Source organism: Cololabis saira, chromosome 12 (assembly GCF_033807715.1).
Source record: "Cololabis saira isolate AMF1-May2022 chromosome 12, fColSai1.1, whole genome shotgun sequence".
Taxonomy (NCBI): domain Eukaryota; kingdom Metazoa; phylum Chordata; class Actinopteri; order Beloniformes; family Belonidae; genus Cololabis; species Cololabis saira.
Window position 1 is genome coordinate 26,266,825 of NC_084598.1, and position 24,817 is coordinate 26,291,641.

General features: G+C 39.0%; 1 protein-coding gene across 10 annotated transcripts in view; it reads right to left on the reverse strand.

The window, feature by feature from the left end:
* Window positions 1–23,847, reverse strand: part of scn8aa (sodium channel, voltage gated, type VIII, alpha subunit a) — a 58,379-nt gene extending 34,532 nt beyond the window's left edge. For 6 of the 10 annotated variants that reach the window (XR_009783849.1, XM_061736237.1, XM_061736233.1 and 3 more), the window contains exons 1-9: window positions 23,291–23,558; window positions 19,406–19,739; window positions 14,732–14,850; window positions 13,182–13,271; window positions 12,279–12,407; window positions 11,294–11,385; window positions 3,801–4,016; window positions 3,500–3,563; window positions 3,212–3,353 (exon numbers count right to left, since the gene is read on the reverse strand). Coding sequence is in view for 9 of the 10 variants with exons in the window: in XM_061736237.1 (XP_061592221.1) it covers window positions 3,212–3,353; window positions 3,500–3,563; window positions 3,801–4,016; window positions 11,294–11,385; window positions 12,279–12,407; window positions 13,182–13,271; window positions 14,732–14,850; window positions 19,406–19,684 (1,131 nt within the window). In the remaining variant the exon portion in view is untranslated. Of the gene's footprint in view, window positions 1–3,211; window positions 3,354–3,499; window positions 3,564–3,800; window positions 4,017–11,293; window positions 11,386–11,583; window positions 11,676–12,278; window positions 12,408–13,181; window positions 13,272–14,731; window positions 14,851–19,405; window positions 19,740–23,290; window positions 23,559–23,749 lie in introns of those variants that run through there. The other 4 variants (XM_061736238.1, XM_061736234.1, XM_061736231.1 and 1 more) reach the window with 2 other exon arrangements.
* Between the last annotated feature and the right edge of the window lie 970 nt (window positions 23,848–24,817).

A 24,817-nucleotide genomic window follows, 5' to 3' on the forward strand; every position in this document is an offset into this window, starting at 1 on the left:
TTTCAGATTTTCTTACAGATCTGACCAGCAGATTCAGATTTTGGCTGGTTCCAGGTTTCTTTATCTGTAAGAACTGCATACAATAGCATATTCAACCAATGAAAGATAACAGAGGCTACTGGCTACTCTTTGCTTAACTATTTTTGCATTACTGGGCATGCTCCGCAAGATGATGCTCTTTTCAGTGATGGATCTGTTGTGGATTAAATCATTTTGGTCTTGTTGTTTCTGCTCAGATTACTTTTACTTTACAGGAGAAAATCATTTATCTTGGTGTAACCTTTACTCATAGTGGAATACTATCAATTAACAGATGCTTCCTGGTGACATTATAATAATCATTGTCATGTATTTGATGACTGGAAAAAGACAAACTGCATTAGCTGATTCTCAGTGCATCTCAAGTTGCAACGACCATTTGGATGACTTTGTTTCTTTTCTGAACATCTGACAAAAAATACAAAAAGTCAACACAATGCCTGCCCAGTGATTATTGTTCTAGGCAGAATAACAGTATCTGCAGCTGGATTTCAAAGTTATGATCAAAAATAGGATATATGTGCTAAGGTTCTCCCATCAGATCTCACCAAATCGTTTCTTTCTTAGTGGCCACACTGTAATACTGAGCTGTGAATATTTCATGTTTCCTTCCCTGCACTGGACTGGTAAGTTGTCAGCCCCATTTCACAAAATCTATACATACAGTTTGACAAACTGACACAATGGCAGTGGTTGGACCACAGTTTCCTCATGTGACAACTCAAAAATGGGTATAAACGAAGTATGAAACAGCAGATAGAAGCAAAATCATCCACCACTCTGTTTGAGAGGTGGACTTGAACCTTTATAAATGACTCGTGGACGAGTTAAGATTTAAAATGTTTTAGTTTTGATATTTAAATGCAATTTTTACCATTAAATGGTACAATTAGCATTAAATATTGAAACACAATGGTCCAGATTTACTAAGTCCGACAAATTAGCACTTGATTGCAAATCAAAAAAACAAAAAACTCCAATGGGAGTTGTCTGGTTCTGCAGGTAAGATCCCAAAGCATTGCTGATCTAGAAACAGAGAACCAACCGGCACATTTCAGTAATGACCAAAGCACCACAGGCAAATTAACAGAGTCACAAACAAGCTGAGATGTTAAGAATCAGGAAGCCGCTTGTTTCTTGCTATACAGTAATGCAGGCAAAATAAGGGTTAACCTGATTATCAAAGTGGCACCAAGAAGTTTTTTAATATAAAAATATTAGCTTCAGTTCCATTTGAAGGAATACTTGCTTAATTTTACCAAATACCATCTATTTTTTGTGGTCTCCCATCCCTATTTTCGGCTTAAACGACCCAGACTAATATTGGACTCTGATCCCTATCATCTCTTAGTAAAGCAGGATATTGCTTTACACCAAAAACAATGGAGCTGGTTCACACATCTTCAATCGAGCTCAAGAAAGTTATAATATAAGAGAAAACAAATGAGTATCCAAGATATTTGTAAATGCCCATTATTAAATGCCCATTATTCCAGAAAATCAAGGTATTTTTATATAACCTGACAGTATGCTGCTGCATCCTCGCTTCTGTCAATGTTACAACCCTCTGCACTCAAGGACATTGCAGGTGAAAATGGAGATTACACAGGTTGTAGAATAAGACAAAATTACAAACAAAATCTAAAGGGCTGCTAAAATCCACATCAAGCACAAAAATGTAAGACATGCTTCTTTTTCACTTGCTTTTTCATTATAAGTAGTAAATAATGCTGCAATCAGCAGTTAACTGAGAAGTGCAAAGCTTAGGGAATCACGTTGCATGAATAATTAAAACACTCATGAGCTCAAATTTTGCACTCTGAGGGAGAAATTTAAATACAACACATACCGAATATAACAAAGCCAGGTGCAGAAATCAGTGTCCATGCCTTTCAAGCTCTAACAAAGCCTTGTTAACAATTACCATAAAATAGGTTTATACACTTAAACAGGGTTTGAACAAGACAAGTAGCAATTGTCACTCCGGCCCTCGATGACCCGTAATTTAACAATGACATGCTATAGAAACAGGGCTGCAATGACTCAGCAATGTCAACAATATGAATGATTAATTTATCAAATATCCTTTTGATAAGTTAATAAAGCTGTTCTGAAATATCAAAACCACTTTAGTTAGTCTGAGTGGGAAACCTACAAGCTCAAATATTACAATTCAATAGATTCTGTATAATTTACAGCATTATAGCTGCAAACCCTTATCATTTAAAAGCCAAATATTTTTTTTTTATCAAAGCATCATGTCAGTAACACCATGCATTTCTTATGTAAATGTTTCTAAAGGGATATGCAAACATTTAGGCATTTAGGTTATTTGCCATCAACCCCAGCCTTTAATAAGAGGGTGGATAGCTTTTGTCTCCGTGAATCCAGTAAACCCGTTTAACAAACTCCCGCCAGGCTAGTTTATTATAGTAGCTCGAAGTAGACTGCTGCACAAAGCCTAGATGACTAAATAACTTCCAAGTAACTCCAAGACATGATCATTTACACATTGTGAGTTTAGAATATACCTATAATAACTGCGTAAAATGAGATGCAGCAATCTTATACAGTAAGCAGCTGCCAACAAAAGTGATGGCGTGGCCTAAACCCCTATTGCAACGTTCGTCAACATCGTGACTAGCCAGTGAATAACGTGATTGCTAACTATGGCCGACTTTGTGAGTGCACAGGCATCGGATGGTGATGATAACATCGACCCAAATCCAGTCCAGAACCATATCTCCATATCTCTCCGACCACAAAACATGAGGTAGGATATCAAATTAATCACAATTATCACAATTATCACTTTATATGGCAACAGTGCTGCTACAGGCAGCCACTGCACTCAGGTAGTGCTGCTTAGCCAAAATGCAGTTCCTTATCTGTCACAAAGATTGCTGCATCTCCTTTTGGCTATGGTAAAGTCACAACACATAAATAAATAAAAAAACAAGTTTTGTAGCAATTAAGATTAGTTTCTTTGTATAAATGTAGCAATCCACATCCATCTTCTTTGCAAACCAAGGACTTAGTCAGACTTGGTTATTGGATGCACTTATCTACGTTTAAGTTGACAGCAAAATAGCTAATTCCAAAATGTTGGCATATACCTCTGGGGGATGTTGTCTCATAAAATGAGCTGGATTTGTTTATGCATCTACTTTACCAGCATATAAAGGTTTTCCCAGAAGTCCTGCGTCATGAGTCGGAAAAGAGCCAGGAATGCCCAGCCAAAGCTGTCGAAGCTGGTGTAGCCGTAGTTTGGATTCCTCCCAGCTTTCATGCACATGTAACCCTCCGGGCAGCGGCTGAGGTGGGGGACATGCAGAGAGAACAGGGCGTCCAGCACCAAAATGACACAGCACTTTTGACTCACAATGCAATCTGGCTAGAGCTTGGTAGAACAGCAGGTATTAGTAGGATATGTACTAAGAGGGTGGAGAAGGCAACTCACCCAGAGTCTGAGCTATTCCCACAAAGCAGAGCATCCAATTGGCCTGGCAGGAAGTAAAAATTGGCTGTGGAGAAAAAACAGCAACTGTTGTTTCACATGTCTTCTAATCTCATCTACACTTGTTTACTTTTGAACAGTTAACAAATTAATTCAGAGCAATACAAATCTTCAGCTTGTTCAAATATTTTAAATCCAGCACTTTTAATTTCAAACCAATTCCTTTTCCCTCCCAAAATATGGGCAGATTCATGCTCCTGCATCCCTGCCAAGTCACTGATGTCAAAGCCTTGCCTCTACTTACTGTCATTCATGATGTACTCATCCCAGTCAAAAGGCTTGGTGCTGTTATTAGTGTCGTTGAAATTGATTGGCCAGATCACACACTTGTGGCGCAGGTTCCCCATGAAGAGCTGGAGACCGATGAGGGCGAAGACACTCAAGCAGAACACAGTCAGGATCATGACATCCGAAAGCTTCTTCACAGACTGGATCAGAGCACCGACGATGGTCTTCAGGCCTAGAGGGCAGTCACACATGCACACACACATACACACACACACACACACACAAATGCACACGTACACAAACAAGATAGATGAAGCAAGAGCTGCAAATGTTCTAGTTGTTCATATCTGGAATGTCTACTGTTACAAGAAATCGTGTCTTTGTTCACTAACTGAAAAATTCCCAGAGTTTGTTAAAGTTCTGGGGCATTATACTGCTTCTGTATGGAATTAGACTAAACTATGAAAAGAAATGTAACGTAATTCAATTAGTGAATCGATGTACTGTAATTCACCGTAATTACTTCAATGGTAATTTGTGATGAAATTAATTTAAATTCCCAACAAAAAGGGGAATGTTCATGAATTGTATTTAAATTTATGTAAATTTGTAAACTGCATATGCATAGCAACATTTTCTTTTGCAGAATATTGACAGATTATATAAAAAGACATCAGCAGAAACAACAAACAGGCAATACTTGGAAGTCTTCCCAATCTTTTTAGATTTATCCACACAAAATATAAAGGAAAAATAAAATCAAAATCTGGAATTTGCATTCACTCCCAATGACGGATAAAGTTAAAAAAAGAGCGGGAAGACTGCAGATAAATGAGAGGAAGTCCATAAGGGAGAGAGAGCACAGCAGCACAACAAAGGGCCATGAGGGGTACAGAGGCACAGGCAAGGGGGCTAGAAATGCATGCAGGTCATTTAAACTCCAAGGCTGAACAGGAGCAATTCAATGCCAGTGCCAGTTCAGGCACTTTCTTGAACTGTCTTCTTTAAGATAGCATTAGGAAAGTACTGACTCCCCATATTGCGACCCTGCAGTCTGTATTATCCACAGCTTCACTTAAGACAAAGTTGCTTTACCTTCCAAACAGGAATCCTCTGGCAGCATTTGCATTGGTCCACAGGAAATTCAAACACAGAGGCAGGATGACCTGCACTCCTTTTTCTGTTCAGCCTCTATAGCTATGGTGGGCTTTACCAGCTGTACATGCAATAATATAAAATATGCACTCATTTGAGGTTTGCACATTCGGACAATGTCAGAAAAAGCTCTATTGGTTTTGCAGTTTCGGTTAAGACCAATGAAAAGTTATTCTTGTTTAATTATTTGGATTATTTTCTATTATTTGTAATTTATTTTTATTGTCTATTTATAACTACATTGTAGTTTTTATTTACTGCCTTTTGCACTGTTATTGTTGCTTCCCAGATTAAAGGTAGGGTAGGCATTATAAGCGGTATCTTGAAAATAACCTTTTCTGGTAAAATTCTGGGAATATCTCATCCTCATCTGCTAGCTTCCCATCTGATGAGTACTACTCTGTTTGGAAATTAGAAAAAAAACAAAGAAGAGGAAGCAAACCCTCCCAAACCATAACCAACATTGCTTCAGGGGGAGCTGGGTGTCTTCTCAGAGAGCACTGGAGGGAGGGCCATGTTTGGTTGATTATTTGTTAAAATATCAACAGTTGTGACGCTATCAGGAAATTGATTACCATACCTTTGGGGGTAAATAAGTAAAAATGGGGCACTATAGATGTCTAAGCTCCTCAAAGATATGTAACTTTGCTACATTAAAACAGATACATACAAGTTAAATCTGTTGGACTTAATATAGTTCAATTGTTTGGGGGGGAATGTGTTTCTTGTTGGGGTGTTAGAAAAAAAATACTTAAATCAATACTTAATGTGCAGATGTATCTTACAACAAAACAGTAATAGTTACATTGATTCACATCACAAAATGCTGTAGCTTGTAAGCTTGCTGTAGTATCAAAGACAAACAGCTATCTTTTAGGTGTTGTGAGAAGGAACAGCATTAAAAAGTGGTAATAGAAACTTTTGTTAGAATGTACCGCAGGCCTGAAACATGAAATATATGCATGCTATCCAATGAAAAGAAGTTGACAAAACATGAAATATCTTGGTTTTATACTGTCTTTAAAAAATCGGTGCTTTTTTCCCCTTCTTTTTTCTTTTTTCATTTAATATTCCATCTGTATTTTTTTTATCTTTTATAGTTGTGATAAATTGACATATCTAGTTTAGTAGATCCACCACAATTGTTAATTGCTTATTTAACACTTAAAGCAGCACAACGGAACTTTCAGCTTTGTTGAGTTTGGCGCCTCCTTTGGACAAAAATCGGTAGTGCTTTACCAGAAAGAACACTCCATTTCCCATGAGCAACAGCGCGTACTGCCGGAAAACCCCCGTCCCCGCCGCTGCATTTGTTTTGATGAGAGAAGACGGGACGGACTTTCAAAAATACTTTTCTGTTTTCAGCGGTCGTTTGCAGGATGGATAATGAAGAGGTAATGTATCTATTTTTGGCTAAACAATATAATATGACGATGTTGAAAAACACTAAGTTCAACTTGGTTTTATTAAGTTGTTTCAGCGAGATAATGCGCCCTACAAACTCATACGCTCTGCACCTTTTTCCTTTCAGGGTTTTTAGAGGGACTTCGTCATAAATTAGTAGTCCAACATACTTACTGACAAAATAAAAAAATACTTTATAACCTGTGAATAACTGAATGCCCATTCCTTATATTTTGCAGATCAGCCCTGCACAATTTTACAGTTCTCAGGAAAAATACTAGAAAATTTCTATACATTTTCTTCGCATTGCATTATTTCCTCTAGTGCTGTAATTCTATTCAATTGTATTATTATTTTATAAAGCTTCCTCATTGCGAATTACACATTTTTATGATCACTATTATTTCTCTGTCTGTTGTTGATATTGTCAGTAATTTTAGAATTACCAAAACCCAAGACGAATCCCCAGTATGTGAAAACATTCTAATTTTGATTCTTATTGATCATAGAATTCTACATTTACATTTGTATCATAACAATTCTGTCTCTTGTTTTATCAGGAATCTGCTGTTCGTGAGAACACCTCTACCTCTGAATCATCAGAGTTTGAACCCCCACAAAGACAGAACCGACACGCAGCATATATATCATATACTGTATATATGCATATATATATATACATATCGCCAGTGCTCTGGCAGCATGATGTTTGGAAAATAAGAGACAACTTTCCAGACCCAATGGGACAGTACACTGGTTTCAGGGCTCCCTGTCTTCTCTAGAATGGAACCTTTATGAGGATTACTGCAAATATTTTGATATTGTTTTTTTTTTGTTTTGTTCCATTTTTTCCTGTACAGTTGTCTTTGTGTGTTTAAAATAAAGACATTTGTGCAAAACAAGACATACTTTTATTTACACACCTTTCAGAAAATAGAACATTCTTGAACTTTGTCATTTGCATAGTGACAGCAGTTATCCCATACATTATTATAAACAATAAGTAATCTGTATCACAGTAGCAGTAATGAACAACTGTATGACAGGATACATTACTGTGAATAAAGTAAACAAGTGTAAATAGAGTAGTAGAAAAATAAACTAAAAATAATGAACTGATAATAAAAACTGAACTATGAAACAGTGTAAGAAGTTACTGTAAATAAATACAATGACTATAGTAGCAGTAGCATCTTGTGTCCATCCATGTTTCGTGCTGGGAGAGTCCGCGTGTGATTCACTGCTGGAGTGTAGGAGAGCCTTCTGCATGAGGATGTGATTCTGGAAGTTTTCCAGATCTGATGTAGTCCTGCAGAGTGTGAGAATAAAGATACAAAAGCATTATGTCTTTCTGATAATTACTGACCTATAAATCATTCAACATATTTTGTTGATCACAAGTTTGAATTTTTTTCTTTGTTGAAGTCACTGTAATTATGCAGAAAGTAAAAGCAAGTTATGTATAGCTATAGAAAAATTAGAGAAATGTATATATTTATACACTCACAAGATAAAACGACACATTATAAACACCATAAGGTTTCTTTTACTACTCTTGTTATTATTTTAATATAATTCCAACAAAGTAGATTTATTTTTTATGATTATATGGTGTTTATATTGTATTTTTTTTCATCTGGAAGTGTATACTTTGCCTATATATTTCATTTTTCTGGCTATATTTTACTATATCTACAAATGTGTTGCTTTTACCATCAGTGTATAAGTATCTGTATATACAGACCTGAAGAGTCAAAAGGTTTACATAGATATTGACATTTGATACAACACTTACACCAGCTGTAGTAGTTTCAGGATAATTGTTTTTGTAAAACACACTGACATAGGTGTTGACAAAAGTGCATACCTGGAGGTGATGAACGTCTTTACATCCTTCAACCATCTCGTCCAAGACGACGGCGCTACAAGGGCTTGTAGCGAGTGAACGCCGGGCCAATGTTTATTCTCCACCGGGCATTTAGCTTGTTACTCTCCCGCTTTCTTTTTTTCGCCTCCTCCGCTCCGTTAAAACTTTTATTTTCTTCGTTTTTTTCGCTGCTTCGGCCATGATACCAGCTCCTCGTTTAGCTCAACACCAGCTTCCGCTGAGCTCCAAGCCCCGCCCATTTTTGTCTCGACTACGAATCGGGAAGGAGGAGGAAGTGACGTATGTGCCGTAAAGCAGTCAAAGTCGTAAAATTTGTAGTTTTTTAGTGTGGCAGGGTTCCTACCATGCTCCTCAAAGTTACATAGTGCCAGTGAAAGCAATACAGACCCCCTCAGATCATGACAGAGGTGTCATTAAACCTGTTGGAAGTTGATGTACCATCACAATGACTCTGGAAATATGATATTAAGGTGGAAAAGTTACGTAGTGTCGCTTTAAAGCAGCACAGAGGAACTTTTGCAATTTTTAGTACCGAGTCGTTCTATTATGGGGCGCTCGTGCTGAAAATAATAGCAACATTTTATCATGTTTGGCTTTAAATAATGTTTAAAAAAAGTGGTACAAATTATTGAGACTCACTTTTTATAACATTTACAACATTACTTGTTAACTTAGAAATATCTAAATACTATATGTTACACTTAAATGTTAAATCTAAATTTTAAATCTAAATCTAAATGTTAAATATAAATATAAATATTCAATCTAAATGTTTCAGGTCAAACTAAATATTTAGTTAATATGCAAATTCATACTGTTGGTAAACATAACTACTGTACCGAAATAAAAGCTCAAGGACTTCAGACTGTTTATAAAACCAAATAATTAATTAAAACCAACTTATCAGGGGAAATCAACCCCTGGACAAACATTGTCGTGATAATAACTATAATAATTTTTTAAATGTTTGCTTTTGTTAAGTCTTTTTAAGGTGACTCCATTTTTCTTCCATTATTACGTCCTTGTTTCCATCACCTCTGCCAAGATCTCCACTATTACTCTGCGAGCTTGTTTCATTGTCACTGGTCTGCTGACATAGTTCCACTTATCCCTCGGAGTCGGGAGTTCACCATTACATCAGCATTGATGGTAGGCCGCTGCAGCTAGATGAGTCTTACTAAACGTCAGCACATATTTTTCAAATTAAATTGAAATGGATGTTTTAAGGCCTGATATCAAAAGTCCTTTGTGCTCCTTTAAGTTTATCTAATTCTTATTACTATAAATATTTCACAAACTAAACAAGCATAATGTGTTAACCTTTGGAAATGGTCATGGTTAATTTTTTCATACACACATACAAACATTTTGGAGAAACAAGTCAAAGTCCCTTGTCAAGGGAGTTTTAATCAAACGGGGTAGTGGTGGTAACCGTAAATGGTGCGTTTAATGTGAAATATTATCATGTTTCAAGTGCCAATCTACAGTGTGGTGAGGTGTGATCATTATCTGCGTACCAGCACAGGGGACAGCATTCGCCTCCATTTCACTATTCTTTGAAGTGGATTTGTAATCAGATGTTCTTAAGCGGTTTAGCCACCAGAACACTATACGCTGAGCTCCCGATCAATTTCCATTAAGAGCACCTTATAACTAAAGAGTTTTCAGGGTCATGCAATGCAGTTTATTTATGAAAATTTTACACTGTAATTAGATTGTTTTTGGAATTGAATCTATTCAATCCACAGATGCTCTCTTTAAAGCCATTAGACTTTGTTGGCTAAAACAATCATTTTATCTCAGAACAAAGGAGTTGCTGGTCTGTCCGTGCTTCAGCCGGTTGTTGGTCTCTTATTGAGTGACTTTAATGACAGTCAGACCGAAACATTCAAAACAAAGACGGTCAGTGTTCCTAGACCAGAAACGTATGTGTTTTCAGATGGGAGAAATACTCTTTAACATCCACACATTCTAAAAGGTTTATGGACCTGCTCCTATGGTGTTTCTGCCTGCCTCTCTAACAAGATGGTTGATAAATAAAAAATAAATTGTATTTAGAAAATTTCCTCAAAATAAAAGCATGTTGGCTTTTTGTAAAAATGTTTATGGACTTTCATTTTTTTTAAATTTACATGGTGTTTCTTGTCAGATTTCATATAAATGTGCCATTATTGAATTGAAAAAAAAACCTACTTACTCTTTTGTGTAATGCAACATCTGTTTGACATTTTTTCTAAACAGATGTGCACTCTGCTTCCCCAACGTTCATAATATGCATACTTTGCTTAACTTTCTGAGTGATATTTCATTCCAGTAGGTCATAAAAAAGGAAAAGAAAAAAATAACCAAACTGAAAAACAAAAAGAGGGCAAATCAAACTTTCAATGCCATTTGTCAGCCAAGCTCTTGATAGGCTTATATTATAAAAGCAAGTGACCGAAAAGCATCATGCAGCATAAGAAATATGTTCACAAACTAGGCTTGGCAGTCTTCTACATTTCTAATAAGTGTGTGGGATCTGTTATTTGATCCAAATAACAGGAATACTGTCTTTCCAATTTAGTCTCGAGGTAAATGTGCAGCAAAGCACTTCTTGCATTTATTTCATAACAGAACAGCTACATAGATTGATATGGAATTTGAAAAGCTTTGATCTGTTCTTATCTCTGTATAAAATTGCTTTAGATTTCTCCGTAAGAAGAGAATGCTGTATTGCAAAATGTCTTTGCAACTGAAAAGAGTATCCACTCTATCGAAAGCCGATAGAATGAGTTAATTAAAGCTGTTTCTTAAGAGAGACACAGCTGCCATGGAGACAAGCCACTTCTAGAGAGTGTTACTGGGGCAGAAGAGGGTGCAGACACTTTGGATGGCCCTTAAGGAGACTGCAAAGCCTATCAAAAATGTATTAGTACCATTTTTGATAATTTTGGAGGAAAAATAAATCAAAAAATGGTTGTCTCCAATTTTTTTGTTGTTGCTTAAATCATAACTGTAATCATAATAGTGAGTAGAAAAGAAAAAGTGAGAGGATCAGCCTTAGTGTTTAAACTGAGTCTCACCTGGAATGACAGAGATAGTTTTCAATGCTCGGAGAACTCTGAACGTTCTCAGCGCAGATACATTGCCCAGGTCCACAAACTCTGTTATATATCTGAAATAGGGGAAGGATCACACACAGAACAAACACAATGACAAAAACCACACACGCCAAGAGCACAACACCATCGAACCAGGAGGAGACGACGCCACTCACAGAGCCTGTCCACTGAGGAGAAGGGTGGAAGGTAAAAGGAAAGAGAGACACACACACCTAACACCGACCCCGCCCCACCCACCCATCCTGTCTTACCTGGAATTACAGAAATAGTTTTCAATGCCCTCAACACCCTGAACGTGCGCAGAGCTGAGACATTGCCTAGGTTTACAAACTCTGTTATATACCTGCAGGATCAAACCACAGTTACAACAGCTCATTATTTACATGCAGATAGAGGGTGAAGAGGTCAAGAGGTGACATGACGTACACATGGGCTTTGTGACAGATCAGCAACAATGAAACGATGTGCAGTGTTTTACATACAGCTGGCTGCTTTGGGGCATGTAGCTCACATGGAGGCAGGTATTTCTGCTAAAAGCTGCATGATCACATATAGACAACAGGAGAATGAGGGGCCTTAAATGTTGGACGTTGCAGGACCCCAGAGGACCGAGAGGAAAAAGACGATTGACAAGGACACTTAGATGGCAGTGGAATAAATGGGATGAATGGACTGTGCTGTAGGTGCTTTCAGGGGAGCCACAGTGTCGAATAGAGGCCGGCTTCAATTCCCAAAGAGAAAGATTAGAGATGTTTCAGATCAACGTTGGAAACAGGAAGATGGGTTATCAGGTAATTAGAAAGAAAAGAAAAGTCAGAAAAATACATATAAGCACAAAAGTATCAATGACTGTCCCTATTCTGAATAATAAGATGACAGTACTTAAACACTGATCTCTTCCAAACAGTTTGATCACAAGCAGTTTGATCAGAAGCAGAATACTTACGCCATTGAAATGACCATGAAATCCAGCCAGTTCCATGGATCTCTTAGGAATGTAAACCCGTCTATACAGAATCCACGTGCACAGATTTTTACAAGAGACTCAAACGTATAAATTCCCGTGAATGTGTACCTGAAAGACAAAAGTGTTGATAGAATCAGGTCACCACATTTGATCAAGGCGTGATTATTTCTAGGTGACTACAAAATGAATATACATGGAAACACTCAGGGAATCAAAGATTATATATATATTAAAAATTGTATATATATAGTTTCAGATGAACTCTCCAATAAACTACTAACAGTGAACGCTGTATACACTTCCTAAATGTTTAGAGCCTCGGCATGGAAATGTGTGCTAATTAAGCTTAAATGGTGGCTGATGGGAAGGAAAGGACAAATATCTTCTGAGGGGCCTGTTATCGCTGAAAAATATGTTCTTGAGGTTCAGGGCCCATATTCCCTGAGGGCTTTGTTGCATTAGCCCCATTTTTTTTGTATAAAATGTAACTACAGTATGCTCTTATGGTTTCATAAGAGCATTTAAAGGTAGGGTCAGCAATTATGAGACATTTCTGACCCGGAACACTTGTTGTCACTTTCAGAGAAGGTATTTAGTTCTTGTTTTGTTCAAATATCATCAGATCTGACATCATCCAGGTCCTACGGTTGATGATAACCAGAGCACTGCTGTCTTCCTCAGGCCCTATATTACGTAATACTATATCATCATGGCCCTGCACTACAGTTTTATACTAACTGAGTAGTACTAAGTATAATTTTTTTTTACATTATCTAACTACATGAGCATGTGTTACACAGCAGTGTGACTGAATTACAATAGTAAAACAGATACAACATAAATGTACATGCATGGGCAAATAATTATATAAAGTATACTTACTCTACTTGTTTTGACCACTCGGGAGGATCACTAAAGGTCATGAATATACAGTTGGTCAAAATAGTACACATAATGATCATGCTGAAAAGAGTGAGGGTCAAGTTAAGGAGCATTTGAATTATTGTAGAGACAATAACAAACCTCAAAGAATCTGTAAAGCTACAAAATATCAACACTTACAGTCCATAATGTGATTTTTTTTTACAGTAGGGTCATGTCAGCCTTAACAACTTGCAAATCACCCTGGACAGGTCACAAAATATTTAAATAGTTTATATTTAGTGGACAACAGATGTACATCAACATTTTTTGTTGTTGTTTTTTAACTCTCTGACAAGACTCAAAAATGTAATTTTGCTTAAGTGATAGTGTGGATTAGGTCCCTACAGACAAACTGAGGTAATTTTAACTTTGTATTGTGCACAAAAGTGTATAAAAAATAAGAGTTTGTACAGGTACATGTCTTCTACCAGTTTTCTGCAAAACTACTGACAATAGACACAACAGAAGGTGAGTTCATGGCCTCTGTTTCTAGGACGAAACTTTCTATTTCTATTGATAGTACTTGGAAATGCGTAAGTCGACTTGTACACACTTGTGTACACAATTCAAAGTTAAAACAACCTCCGCTTATCCGTAGAGACCCTACCCATCTTGTCGGAGTCTTAAAATAGCATTTTCTTTTGACAAAGCTCTGTTGCCCCGTGGGATAATATTATTGCCATTTTGCTGCAAACATCTATTCCATTCGAACTCTAAACTGCTTTGATTCACGTCGCTTTGGTCCCTAACAAACGTTTACACTCCATACCATCCAATAATAGACCGGGGGTTGTTTTAACTCTGGAATAATCCTTTAAGGATATTGAAATGAAAATCAGGATTTGTATGGACTATCACGTATGTACAAGAGTAGTACGATAACAGCAGCATAGGTTGTACTGGAATGTCGTACAATCATTTGTCAGATGTCAGCTGTTGTACACAGACAGTTTTAATAATGCATGGCTCAATTGGCTTCATGCTATTCTGAAACCAGGTCTGCATTACAACTATGTCCATTTTCATGAAAAATGGTGCAAAGGTTGCAAGTGGACAGCTGTCCTCTATAATCACGGATCAGATTGTCATTTCGGGGACTTGACCAACACTGTGGAAATGTAACCCCAGTCAGCTGCTGTTTGTTGTCCAAAAACCATCTGCATCTTCCTCGTGGGAGGGTAAAACCCTATCGGTTCAGTCCATGTGCTTAGGTGGCCTGCGCTGATAACGACACTGAGGAGGTCGAGGTTGGTTTACTGTCAGGGATGACTCATCATTTCTGCCAAGCTTTTCCTCCAATAATAAAATGGCTACTGCTTGTAACCCCTCCACACTTTCACGTGTGAGGAAATCTTCTGATGGTCACACACGCCTCTGCTCCTGCAGTGACAGTCGCTGGAAACATGAATAGCAGTAAGAGCCAAAAGACAGGACATATCACCATGAATAATGCAAATGAACAGGAACCCTCTTGTACCTGCTGTTAACAGCACCATTTTAAAGGATATGAATGTATCAAAATTTTAATAGCTATTCGCCTAACCAGATTGAAAGGACTTATGAAGTACAAGGCAGGTGTGGCACTAAAGCGGAAGATTGTCTTCCCTCTATTTAGCACTATAAATGTCTGTGAAGAGAGGAAAAGGAGAAATAAGGAGAAATGATCAGTTAACAAGAACAGCACACATAAGGGAAGTAGATTTAGCAAAAGTAGTGTCATTACAATTTCTGACTCATTGTGCAAAGCTGATATGCAGATGTAGATTATAAGAGCATTGGTTGCATTTTGTTGTTTTCTTGTAACAAGTAGAATGATGCAAGTTAAAAAAAAAGAAAAGAAAACAGCAGTAAGAATGTTTCCAGTATTTGTTGTTTTTTTTTGCCCCAGTCTCTCAGTACTCTCCTTTCCAACACCACCTTGGTTTTAAGACAGTGACAGGCTTCTTGCAGTGGATAAGCTCATAATTGTTTAAATAAAACATTTGCATGAAACATTAATGAAACTGTGCGTTTGCACGGGTAATCTCTTGTGCTTTTAACAAGGCATCCCTCGCTGCATTAACCCCCGCAGAACCATCAACGGCCAAGTGTGTGGGGTAAGCAAGGAGGAAAAGGTTTGTGTTATCGTAAAAAAAAAAAAAACAGAAGGTATTTTATGCTCTGCCAGTAGAAATGAGGATCATATACGTAATGTTAACGAGACACATCAGCATCACCGAGGAGAAGCTGGAGAATATTTCTGCCCAGAAGACAGGACACCGTTGACCCACTATATTAATGTGACTAAAGTAAAGAGACAACCAAGATCAAGCCAGCTAAATTGAATGTGATTGGATAATCTTACTCCCTGATTACTACTGTAGGTCAGAACAGCAGCGTCTGTCAGAGTGTTAATATACACTGTAAACATTCACAGCAACAACAATCTGGTCAGATGTAATGACACACTTGGAGATGGCCCAGTTATGTGACATTTCCGTTGAATACAACCATCATAAGTGGGGTGCATTTGCATGACTGCAACTCGTAAACTAATGCATGAAATGCATGAACACACACACAGACAGACACATTCACACAAACCTACAGGCACAAACCATCAGCCAAGATTGATCTCCATACAATCAAACACACAACAAAAACGGCTTCATATGTAGGAAGTCTTTTTTTTTTTTTCGGTAACGCATGACTAAACTGCTGCAAAGCTACTAAAAATTTCATAATCCAGAGCTGAGCAAAGAGGAGAGCAGAGAGGGGGAAAGGCAGAAAAAAACCGGGAGAGATGGAGAGCAAGAGCAGGCAGGCAGGCAGGCGAGAAGGCAGGCGGCAACTGTGGCAGCAGCAGGCTGAGGAGAAGCAGGGCGGAGGGAGCCCGAGCGAGGGAGCTGGGCGGAAGATGGAGAGGAGGAGGGGGGAGGGGTGCGAGAGAGAGCAGCTTCAGCACAGAAGCTCAAGGCAGCAGGCTGGGATATGGCATCTGCATTCACAAGGGCCTCAGCAGCCCTTCGGTGAGGCTTCTTCTCTCAAATCTCATGGTATACGGTAGATGAACTGCATTTTATGACCCCTTTATTCAAGAGCCTAACATCCATTTACACTCTTCATGATAACCAGCTTATATATTCCCCATCATGTCGTTTCCCTGTTATATTCAATTTACAGAGAAAAAAAAAATGAAATGTATAGGTGATATTCACTCTTAACATGCAAATACTCTGGAGATATACTAACAATATCATGCATGAACATGTACCAAACATCATTCTTTGGCACAAACCTTTTATGATGCATGAGATGACATTCTTTTGTTTCTTTTTTTGTTTGTTTTGCATCTCTAAGTCTTTCCAAGCAAGGCACAGGAATCCTGGCTGCAGCAAGGAGAGCAAATGTGCTCATGCATCCTTGTCGTCCATTTCATCACTGCCCATTTCGTCTCTCCTTGAAAATGATGCTTCCCTGGCCTTGTACAGTATCGCAGAGCATGACCTGGCCCGGCCGGGCTCAGCATGGCGAAGCCCTGCTCAGGCCGTCCAGCTCAGAGGGGGAGGGCCAGATGCTGTGTCATTACCCAGCCAGCCCTCCGTCTCAGCCGTGACACAATCTAAAACCGTCACAAATGAAGAACGACCAACAGCTTCCTTATCACCTTTTCACCTCTCTCCCACAAACAACCAGCCAGCCAGCCCTCAGCAACAATGACATCCGGAGCAACCATCAAGGTCACCACCTGATCTGACGTCAGGGCTGCTCGATATTCAAAGCAGCATCTGGTCCCTTTGGCATAAGAATGAGACTAGATTGAGGGCCATAATTAGATTTGCCTGAAGCTGACAGGACTGCTGGAGAAGGCAGCGGCAAAGACAAGGTGTTTAAAAAAGAAAACACAAAGAAGCCCACGATGACAGGAATGGATTTGTGACAGTAATGCATGAAATATCAGGGGAGAAGACAAACTAGCTGCATGTTAGAGAGAGAAAAATCAACAGCCCCACGTAACGCTGGACATGTTTGCCACGTGTCATCTGAATCATGATTCCTCCTTGTGTGCTGGACTGGTGCGTTACATAACGCACAGCGTTCACTGTGTAAAGACACAGAGGCAGAAGCGGAGACAGACGGAGAGGGAGAGGAATGCAGAGACGGATACTGTGCATCTAAGAGCAACAACTACAGGCAGGATCCACACACGTCACTTAATGATGATGACTAAACACAATATTACCTGACTGTGTTCAGGTATATTCAGGTTCACTGTGCAGACAGGCAGAGAATTACACAACACGGCTGCACAAAGTAGTGCAGTTTGGAGATTAATTTGTGATACGAATATATTTTGTTGCCCTGTTCTGTTTCCTAAAAATAGACAACAAACATGTTACCATGGTAGAGGAATTCGCCTACAGAAGCCAATCTTCAAACTCACCACAGTTCACTCTGCAGCTGGATTACTGCTTGGTGGAAAAACAGCCATTTTATGATCAATTATGCTTGCATTTGTATATAAGAAATGAAAGGAAGGTGCATTTGTAGCCCAGCTTTGACTAATTTCTGTAAATGATTTCTTCTTTTACTTTCCATCACTCCTTTGTTTCAGCCTCTTCCATTTTTCAGTGAATAATGTCTTAATTGCCTTTCCTGATCTGTATTCAGGGATGGACTTGCACGGCAAATACAATCTCCTTCAGCTGTTTTGGCTGACAGTGATATTCAGAGCCTCTCAAGGTCACACCTGGTCATCCTCACACTGAGCGTCAGACATGACAGAAACCCCAGAGAGACACGTGCCTCGTCAAACACATCCAGTCCTGTCCGCCTGCTGCTGCTTCTCTCTCTTGTCACAGATTAAGTTTTGAACAATTAGAAAAGTCTGTCATGTGGAACAACACTCTTTCAACAGTAACTGCCTCTGACCCTTTCCCCAAAGCCCCGTGAGTACATTAGAGTATAGACCCACTCAACGTAGGCTCTCGAGCTCCCTGAGTGTCTCCAAGAAACAAAACATAATTACGTTGTGCCACCTAATTATGATATTAAAATAACAATAAAAATCACACACCTCAGTCAACAATCAAAAACTGCAGGTTTGCTCTTCATCTAAGCAAATTCCAGCATGAAGGATCTTGTCCACTGACCACTGAAAACTTTAATACATATTTACCAGAACACCTATCTACAGTGCAGAGCAACAAAAGTATGCAGATCATACTTGTGTTTGGTGCTTTATCAAAATTAGAATGATCATTCATCACAGGAATTTGTGAATCCCTGAATCCTTTACATGTACTTCATAAATAATGTAAACTCTTTTAGAGCAGTATATTGTTAAACTGGGCCACACATAAGTGCAGCAAACTGGTAAAGTGTTGTATCCTGGTATGCCAGGTGCAACATTACAGGGGACCTATTATGAAAAACACGTTTTTTCTTGCATAAAGTGGTCTCCCCTCAGCCTGCCAACTCAGAGAAGGAGGAAAGCAACCAAATTCTGCAGTGTCTGTACAGCCGCCCGGATGAGCCATCCAGTGTGATGTGGCTTCTACGAGCCGTTCAGATTCTGCTCCCGTCGGCAGTAACGACGGGAGCGATTTACATAGGTTGGCCTCCGATGCGTGAAACCACGCCCATAACTAACTCTGGCCGGAACAACAACAACTCTGCCGGCCGGAGCTTCCGCCATTTTTTCGTAGCGGTGTATCGCGTCATTCAGGCAGCCAATCAGCACAGAGCCTCATTATCATAGCCTCACCGCCCACTCAGAATCCCACATAGATAATGAGGTTAGAGAATGGGATGATAAAGACATGGCTCAGAGGCTGAATTTCTAATTTATTTAGCAAAAACAATCAAAAGCTTGTTTTTAAGACATTCAAGGCCTGTTTAAAATAGGTATTAGATGCCATAATAGGTCCCCTTTAAAGTTTCTTTTTTCTTTTGTGGAAGTCTGGGAGAGAGGGGCAAATACTAAAAAAAACCTTCTGGGTATGAATATTTGCACAACATTTAAGTTGTGCTTATATATTTTTCAGTGTGTGTGTGTGTGTGTGTGTGTGTGTGTGTGTGTGTGTGTGTGTGTGTGTGTGTGTGTGTGTGTGTGTGTGTGTGTGTGTGTGTGTGTGTGTGTGTGTGTGTGTGTGTGTGTGTGTGTGTGTGTGTGTGTGTAGAAAGGGTCTCTGTAGACTCACTTTCTGACTATTCACGTAGTATGGATCCAGATCCTCCAGTGGTACCGCCACCAGTCCTCGAGGGATGTCCCCATAGATGTAGGGCAGACTCTTCCCAGCCTCCAGGTCACTGTTGGGTTTGGGCTTGTTCTCGTCATCGTCGTCACGGTAGCTGCTGTCCTGCTTGGGTGGCTTCTTGTTCTTCTCCTCTTGAATGCGCTGCTCAAGGACCACCAAAGATTCTGGTTTAAACTTCCTGAAGCTATCAGGTCCTGGCGGTGCAAGAAGGGGTAAAGCCATGTTTTCATCCTGCAGCTACTTGGTCATTAGGTTTGTACCATCCACGGTAGCAGCTCTGCAAGGAGAAAGAGACAAAAATCAGCACACTGCTTTGCAAAACATTTTTTTGATATTAAAAACATTCGTCAGCACCAAAGTCTCAACCTGATTTTGATAACACATACCATGATTGTTTTATCTTCAGCAAAATATTTTAAGTTGTGCTGTAGGTTTATTCGTTTAAAAGCCAACACAAACTATTAACAAACTTCATCATATGCGTTTTTTTAACTAATCACCTGTAATGAAAATATTGATGGCTATTGGACCTTGATGTGGCAAAGATGAACAGATTGTATTTTCTCATCAGTAGTCTCAGCCAGTACGCACACAGGACATGTCTTCTGTGGTGTAAGTTTATGGTTCATAATATCTGATATATTTTGGATGTTTATGAAAGAAAAAAAAATGGTTAGCTGTTAATCATGATGGCCTATGGAATTAGCTATGACACAGCATTACTTTGTCAATACAGAGTTCTTGCAGACATATTTTATTCATTTAGTTGCCATTGTTCTTAAGACTGTGCTCAGATTACTAAAATCTAAAATACAAAAATACATAGAAAAATAAAAAATGTATATATAGGACATGATTTTTGTCAGTTATCCATGGTCAAGTCCAGTGACAATAATAAATACACCTGACCAACTACTATTTCTTATTTTCAAAAATAGAAAGGAAGGTCTACATTAAGCAGAGAGCCGTTTCATAATAGTATGAATCAGGGGCGGATCTATGAGTGGGCCTGGATGTGCACAGGTAAAAAGTGACTACCGGTAAAACAGTGTTGTTTATTTTTTATAATTTCGGGCCCACCGTGGCATGTTATAATTGCGTTTATGTGGGGAAGCACAAAACTTCAATCTGTTCAATCTGTTCTATACTACCCAACCCCACTTGCAAATCACCAACTTTATGAATGAACCTCATAAGCGAGTACTGGTTGCGACAGTCAGGTGCGCTGCGCTGTCCAATGTGCTGAATTTGTGTCTGGAGCGAGGTGTGAAGATTTATTTATGCCAACAAGTGAACAGAGAAAAACATGTCTCTCATTGTTTAATATAAGAAAAACAGTAAAGCTTCAGCAAAGACATAAACTCAATCTCTTTCGTTCTCTCCCTCTTTTTTCCTTATCACATCTTAACAGTTAATTTGAACAGAACAGAGGTCTAATTGTGGAGTATACAGGACTGCTGTCCTTTCATACCTGTAGATATTTATCTGACAGGAATCTGACTTAAGTACGAGGTGTACTATAATTTAAAGTGGTCCGAGTCCGACAGAATTTTTTACACAATATAATTTGTACGCACATCTCAACTTAAAAGAAATCAGGCCCATCCAAATTTTTGCAGGCCTACCCATTAGGTACATTCTGGCTCCGCCACTGGTATGAATGATCCTATTATGATTTTTTTTAGGAGAAGAATAACAGCAAACCAATGAGTAAAGCCCTTTCTCCAATGGCGCTGCATGTTAAAAGGGTATGATGGTTACAGAATAACTGTTCAACAATCAGTGCAGGCAGTGCAGACAGAAAAGCGGAAGTGTCTTGAAGGAGACAAGAGTCCAGCCACACCTGAAGATAAAATTATAAAATTATCGATTTGAGGGACTTTTCATCCCTCATTTCTTTGGTGCTCATGTTCTTTCTTTCCTTCTTTCTTTCCCTCCATGAGTCCTCACGAGCCTTTATTTTCCAGTCTTTGGTGGATGCAGCCTGAACAGGACTGTCAGCCATATCTGGATCAAGGCCCGTCACTCCCCTGCTCCTCTCTTGCATAACACCCTCTAATTGCAAATGCTCGACGTGTGAAGCTGATATCACCCAGGAAAAGAGGCCGCGCTGTCTGTCACGGTCTGGGGGGGGGGACTTTCAAAATGCACACACACAGACGGACGCCGACAGAAAACGTGCATCTTGTTAAGCCTGATTTATGGTTCCGCGTTAAATCGACGCACGTCTTACGCGGCGACGCGCACCGTACCGCGTACCCTACGGCGTAGGTTCTGCGTCGCGGAACCATAAATCAGCCTTAAACCGAGACGTATGTTTTAAAATGGCTCCGCGGAGCTGTCCGCTTCAGCACCACAAACCACGGGCCTGGGCGGATAAATCACAGCCTTCAATGATCTTAAAGTCATGACAGCACTCGTTTTGGTTGTGTCTCAGTCTTGAGGGTCGCACGCGTCCAAGTTTGGCAAACCATTCATTCCCACGGGGGGAGGAAGAAGGGAGGGAAGGAAAAAGGGGGGTGTAAGCAGTACTCGAGTTGAGGGGGGATGGCATCCCCCCTGAAATAAAAACGGTCAAAATCATCCCCCCTGTAAAACTGCCATCCCTCCTTTCCATCCCTTATGTCATTTTATCAATGAATGTGGTTTTACTGCTATTTCAACATTTAGAGTCATCACCAGAAAAATAACACCAGAAAAATAACTTATATGACAATTTTCACCTGTTTCAAGTAAATTTTCACTTGAAATAAGTAGGAAAATCTGCCAGTGGGACAAGATTTATCTTCTTATTACAATCAAAAACATCTTGTTCCACTGGCAGATTTTTCTACTTATTTCAAGTGAAAATCTACTTGAAACAGGTGAAAATTGTTGTTTTTTCCAGTGATGAGTCTTGTTTTAAGTGTAATGAGATTTTTTTTACTAAAATGAGACATTTTAACTAGAAATAAGACAAATAGAGTTTTTGCAGTGATCCATTTTACTTATCCTGTGAAGGACAGGTAGTCATATTGATAAATTCAGAAAACTGTTTTATAATATTATATTATTTGTAATCAGCACAAATTATCTGTCCCCATATGATAAAATCCACCATCCCCCCTGATTTTATTTTACAACTCTAGTACTGGGTGTAAGTGTAATTCTGCCGTCTTCTTTGACATTTTCACTTTTTGGGGTTAAAACAGTATCTATTTTAGATACACAAACTGAGTGTGTGAATATGCCATTATTATCTGTGTGTTTCTATGATTTGATGAAGCTCAAACCAGAGTCCGACTCGGCTGGTGGGGAGCCTGAAGCATGATTTATGGTTCCGCGTCAAATCGACGCGTCCTGTACGCCGTAGATCCTGCGTCGATTTAACGCGGGACCATAAATCAGCATTGAGGTTCCACTGCGTTCCCACCGAGCAGTGATTGCTGCAGTGGCTGCTTTGTAGCCTACTTTGTTAAAAATGTCACGTTGAGGTAATAACGGCATCAATGTCACCAATGTGACGTCGACGTTTATCAATAAAATAGACTTGAGCGAAATGTTTTTGTTTTTTTTTGTGTTTTCTTTTTGGGAAAATTCCTGTGCGTCTTTTTGCGCGTGGATGATCTGCACCACACCCGTGAAGCCATGTCGACCGCTATGATCAATAAGGCTCTATATCTGTGCAACATATAGTCCACAGGATGAGACCCAAAAAACGGCACATGCATTTGCAAAAACGAGGTGAACGCACCTACACGATGGTTACAGCTCGGTGATGGCGCTGCCAACATCACCTGGGGCAATGTAAATGTCTCACTATAGATGAGAGCAAGATCGACTACTTACACAGCGGGAGCGTCTCTGTCGAAGCCTTGTCTTTAGACTTCATTTGTTAGTCCACAGGGTATAAAAATGGCAGGGAAATAAAACCAGAAAATTCTGGAAAAATCTTTTTTTTTTATTATCTGTGCTCCAGCAGTCAAACAGCGCCCAGTCTGAACCCCTAATGAAGCATTTTCTATTTCTATTCGACGATTTCTTATGATAAATCCCTGTAATAGACACGGAAATTATTGGCAAATGTACGTATTTCCTTGCTGTGGTCTAGCCCAAGAGATGCTCAACAAGCGAGGACACCCTCATCCATCCCAGCTCCAAAAAAAAAAAAAAAAAAAAAAAAAGAAGATGCGGGGTTAGTGTGCAGCTCTGCGACATTCAAGCCACGCAAAAATACCAGCCGAGCGAAAACCCACCTTTATACCGGCTTTCCCCCCCAAAAAACGTCTTGAAATGGAGGGTACTCACTTTCCGAGGCTTACAGTGAATCCCGAGAGCCGCAGCAGGACTGCAGATGTGGGAAAGATCGAGGAGAAACTGCGGTTGTCGCCATATTGTTGCCGCTATCTTCCCCTCAGCGCGAGCAGCTCCGCTGCATAATTGATGACTCTCAGCAGAACGTGAGGGAGTGTCTGCGAGCCTGTCACTAACCCGCAAAGGTCAGCCAGGCCTGCAGCTCCAAACAAGAAAGTCTGAATGAGGAAAAACACACTTTAAAAAAAATAAAACTAAGCCAGTCAGATTTTAGAGGCCAATGTTTACAATGTGAACAATTTTATAGGCTCTCACAGTGGCATGTAGAAACAATGTAGCAAATTTGAACCCAAATGTCAATATAGGCGGTGTTTATAATTAGATAATTGAAGTTTGTGCTCTTTTCATGGGAGTTACAAGTAACAGAAAAAATCTTACTTCCCTAAAACCACATATGCCAATTCATATTAGTTCATTATCAAATGTCTATTTCCTTAATGTTTCTTATAAACTAATCAGCAAATAAGGTGGGAAAAGCAACTTATCTAAGGTACTTATAAAATTAAGATATTAAAGGAATTGTGATTTGTTAAACTGTTTCAAAGTTACAAGTCAATCCCAATTAAAAGCTTGGCTCTGAAAGTATTTTTTACAATAAATTCAACTAAGATGATCAAGCTGACATTTCTTTGTCTACTAAACTTTGGTAAATTATTTAATTGCTGATGATGCTTGTAACTTTTTCAGTAGTTTTTTTTTGTTAATAATCAAAACAACAAGTCCAAAGTGAAAGTATTTTGACACGTTCTTAGTAATCTTAATATCACTTTGAATCTTGGAAGTGTGTTTAAAGCTACTTAAAGACACCTTGCAGACTAGAAGATGTTGTGTAGGAACAATCATCAGACTGTACAAAGATCATACTATCATGGGAGTTACAAGTGACAGAAAAAATCTTACACTGATACAAATATTGTGCTTGATCTACTTAAAACAACTAAGTCTTTAGAGATTATTATGTAGATCAAGAAAGACTAGTCTTTGTATAAACTACTTAATTTT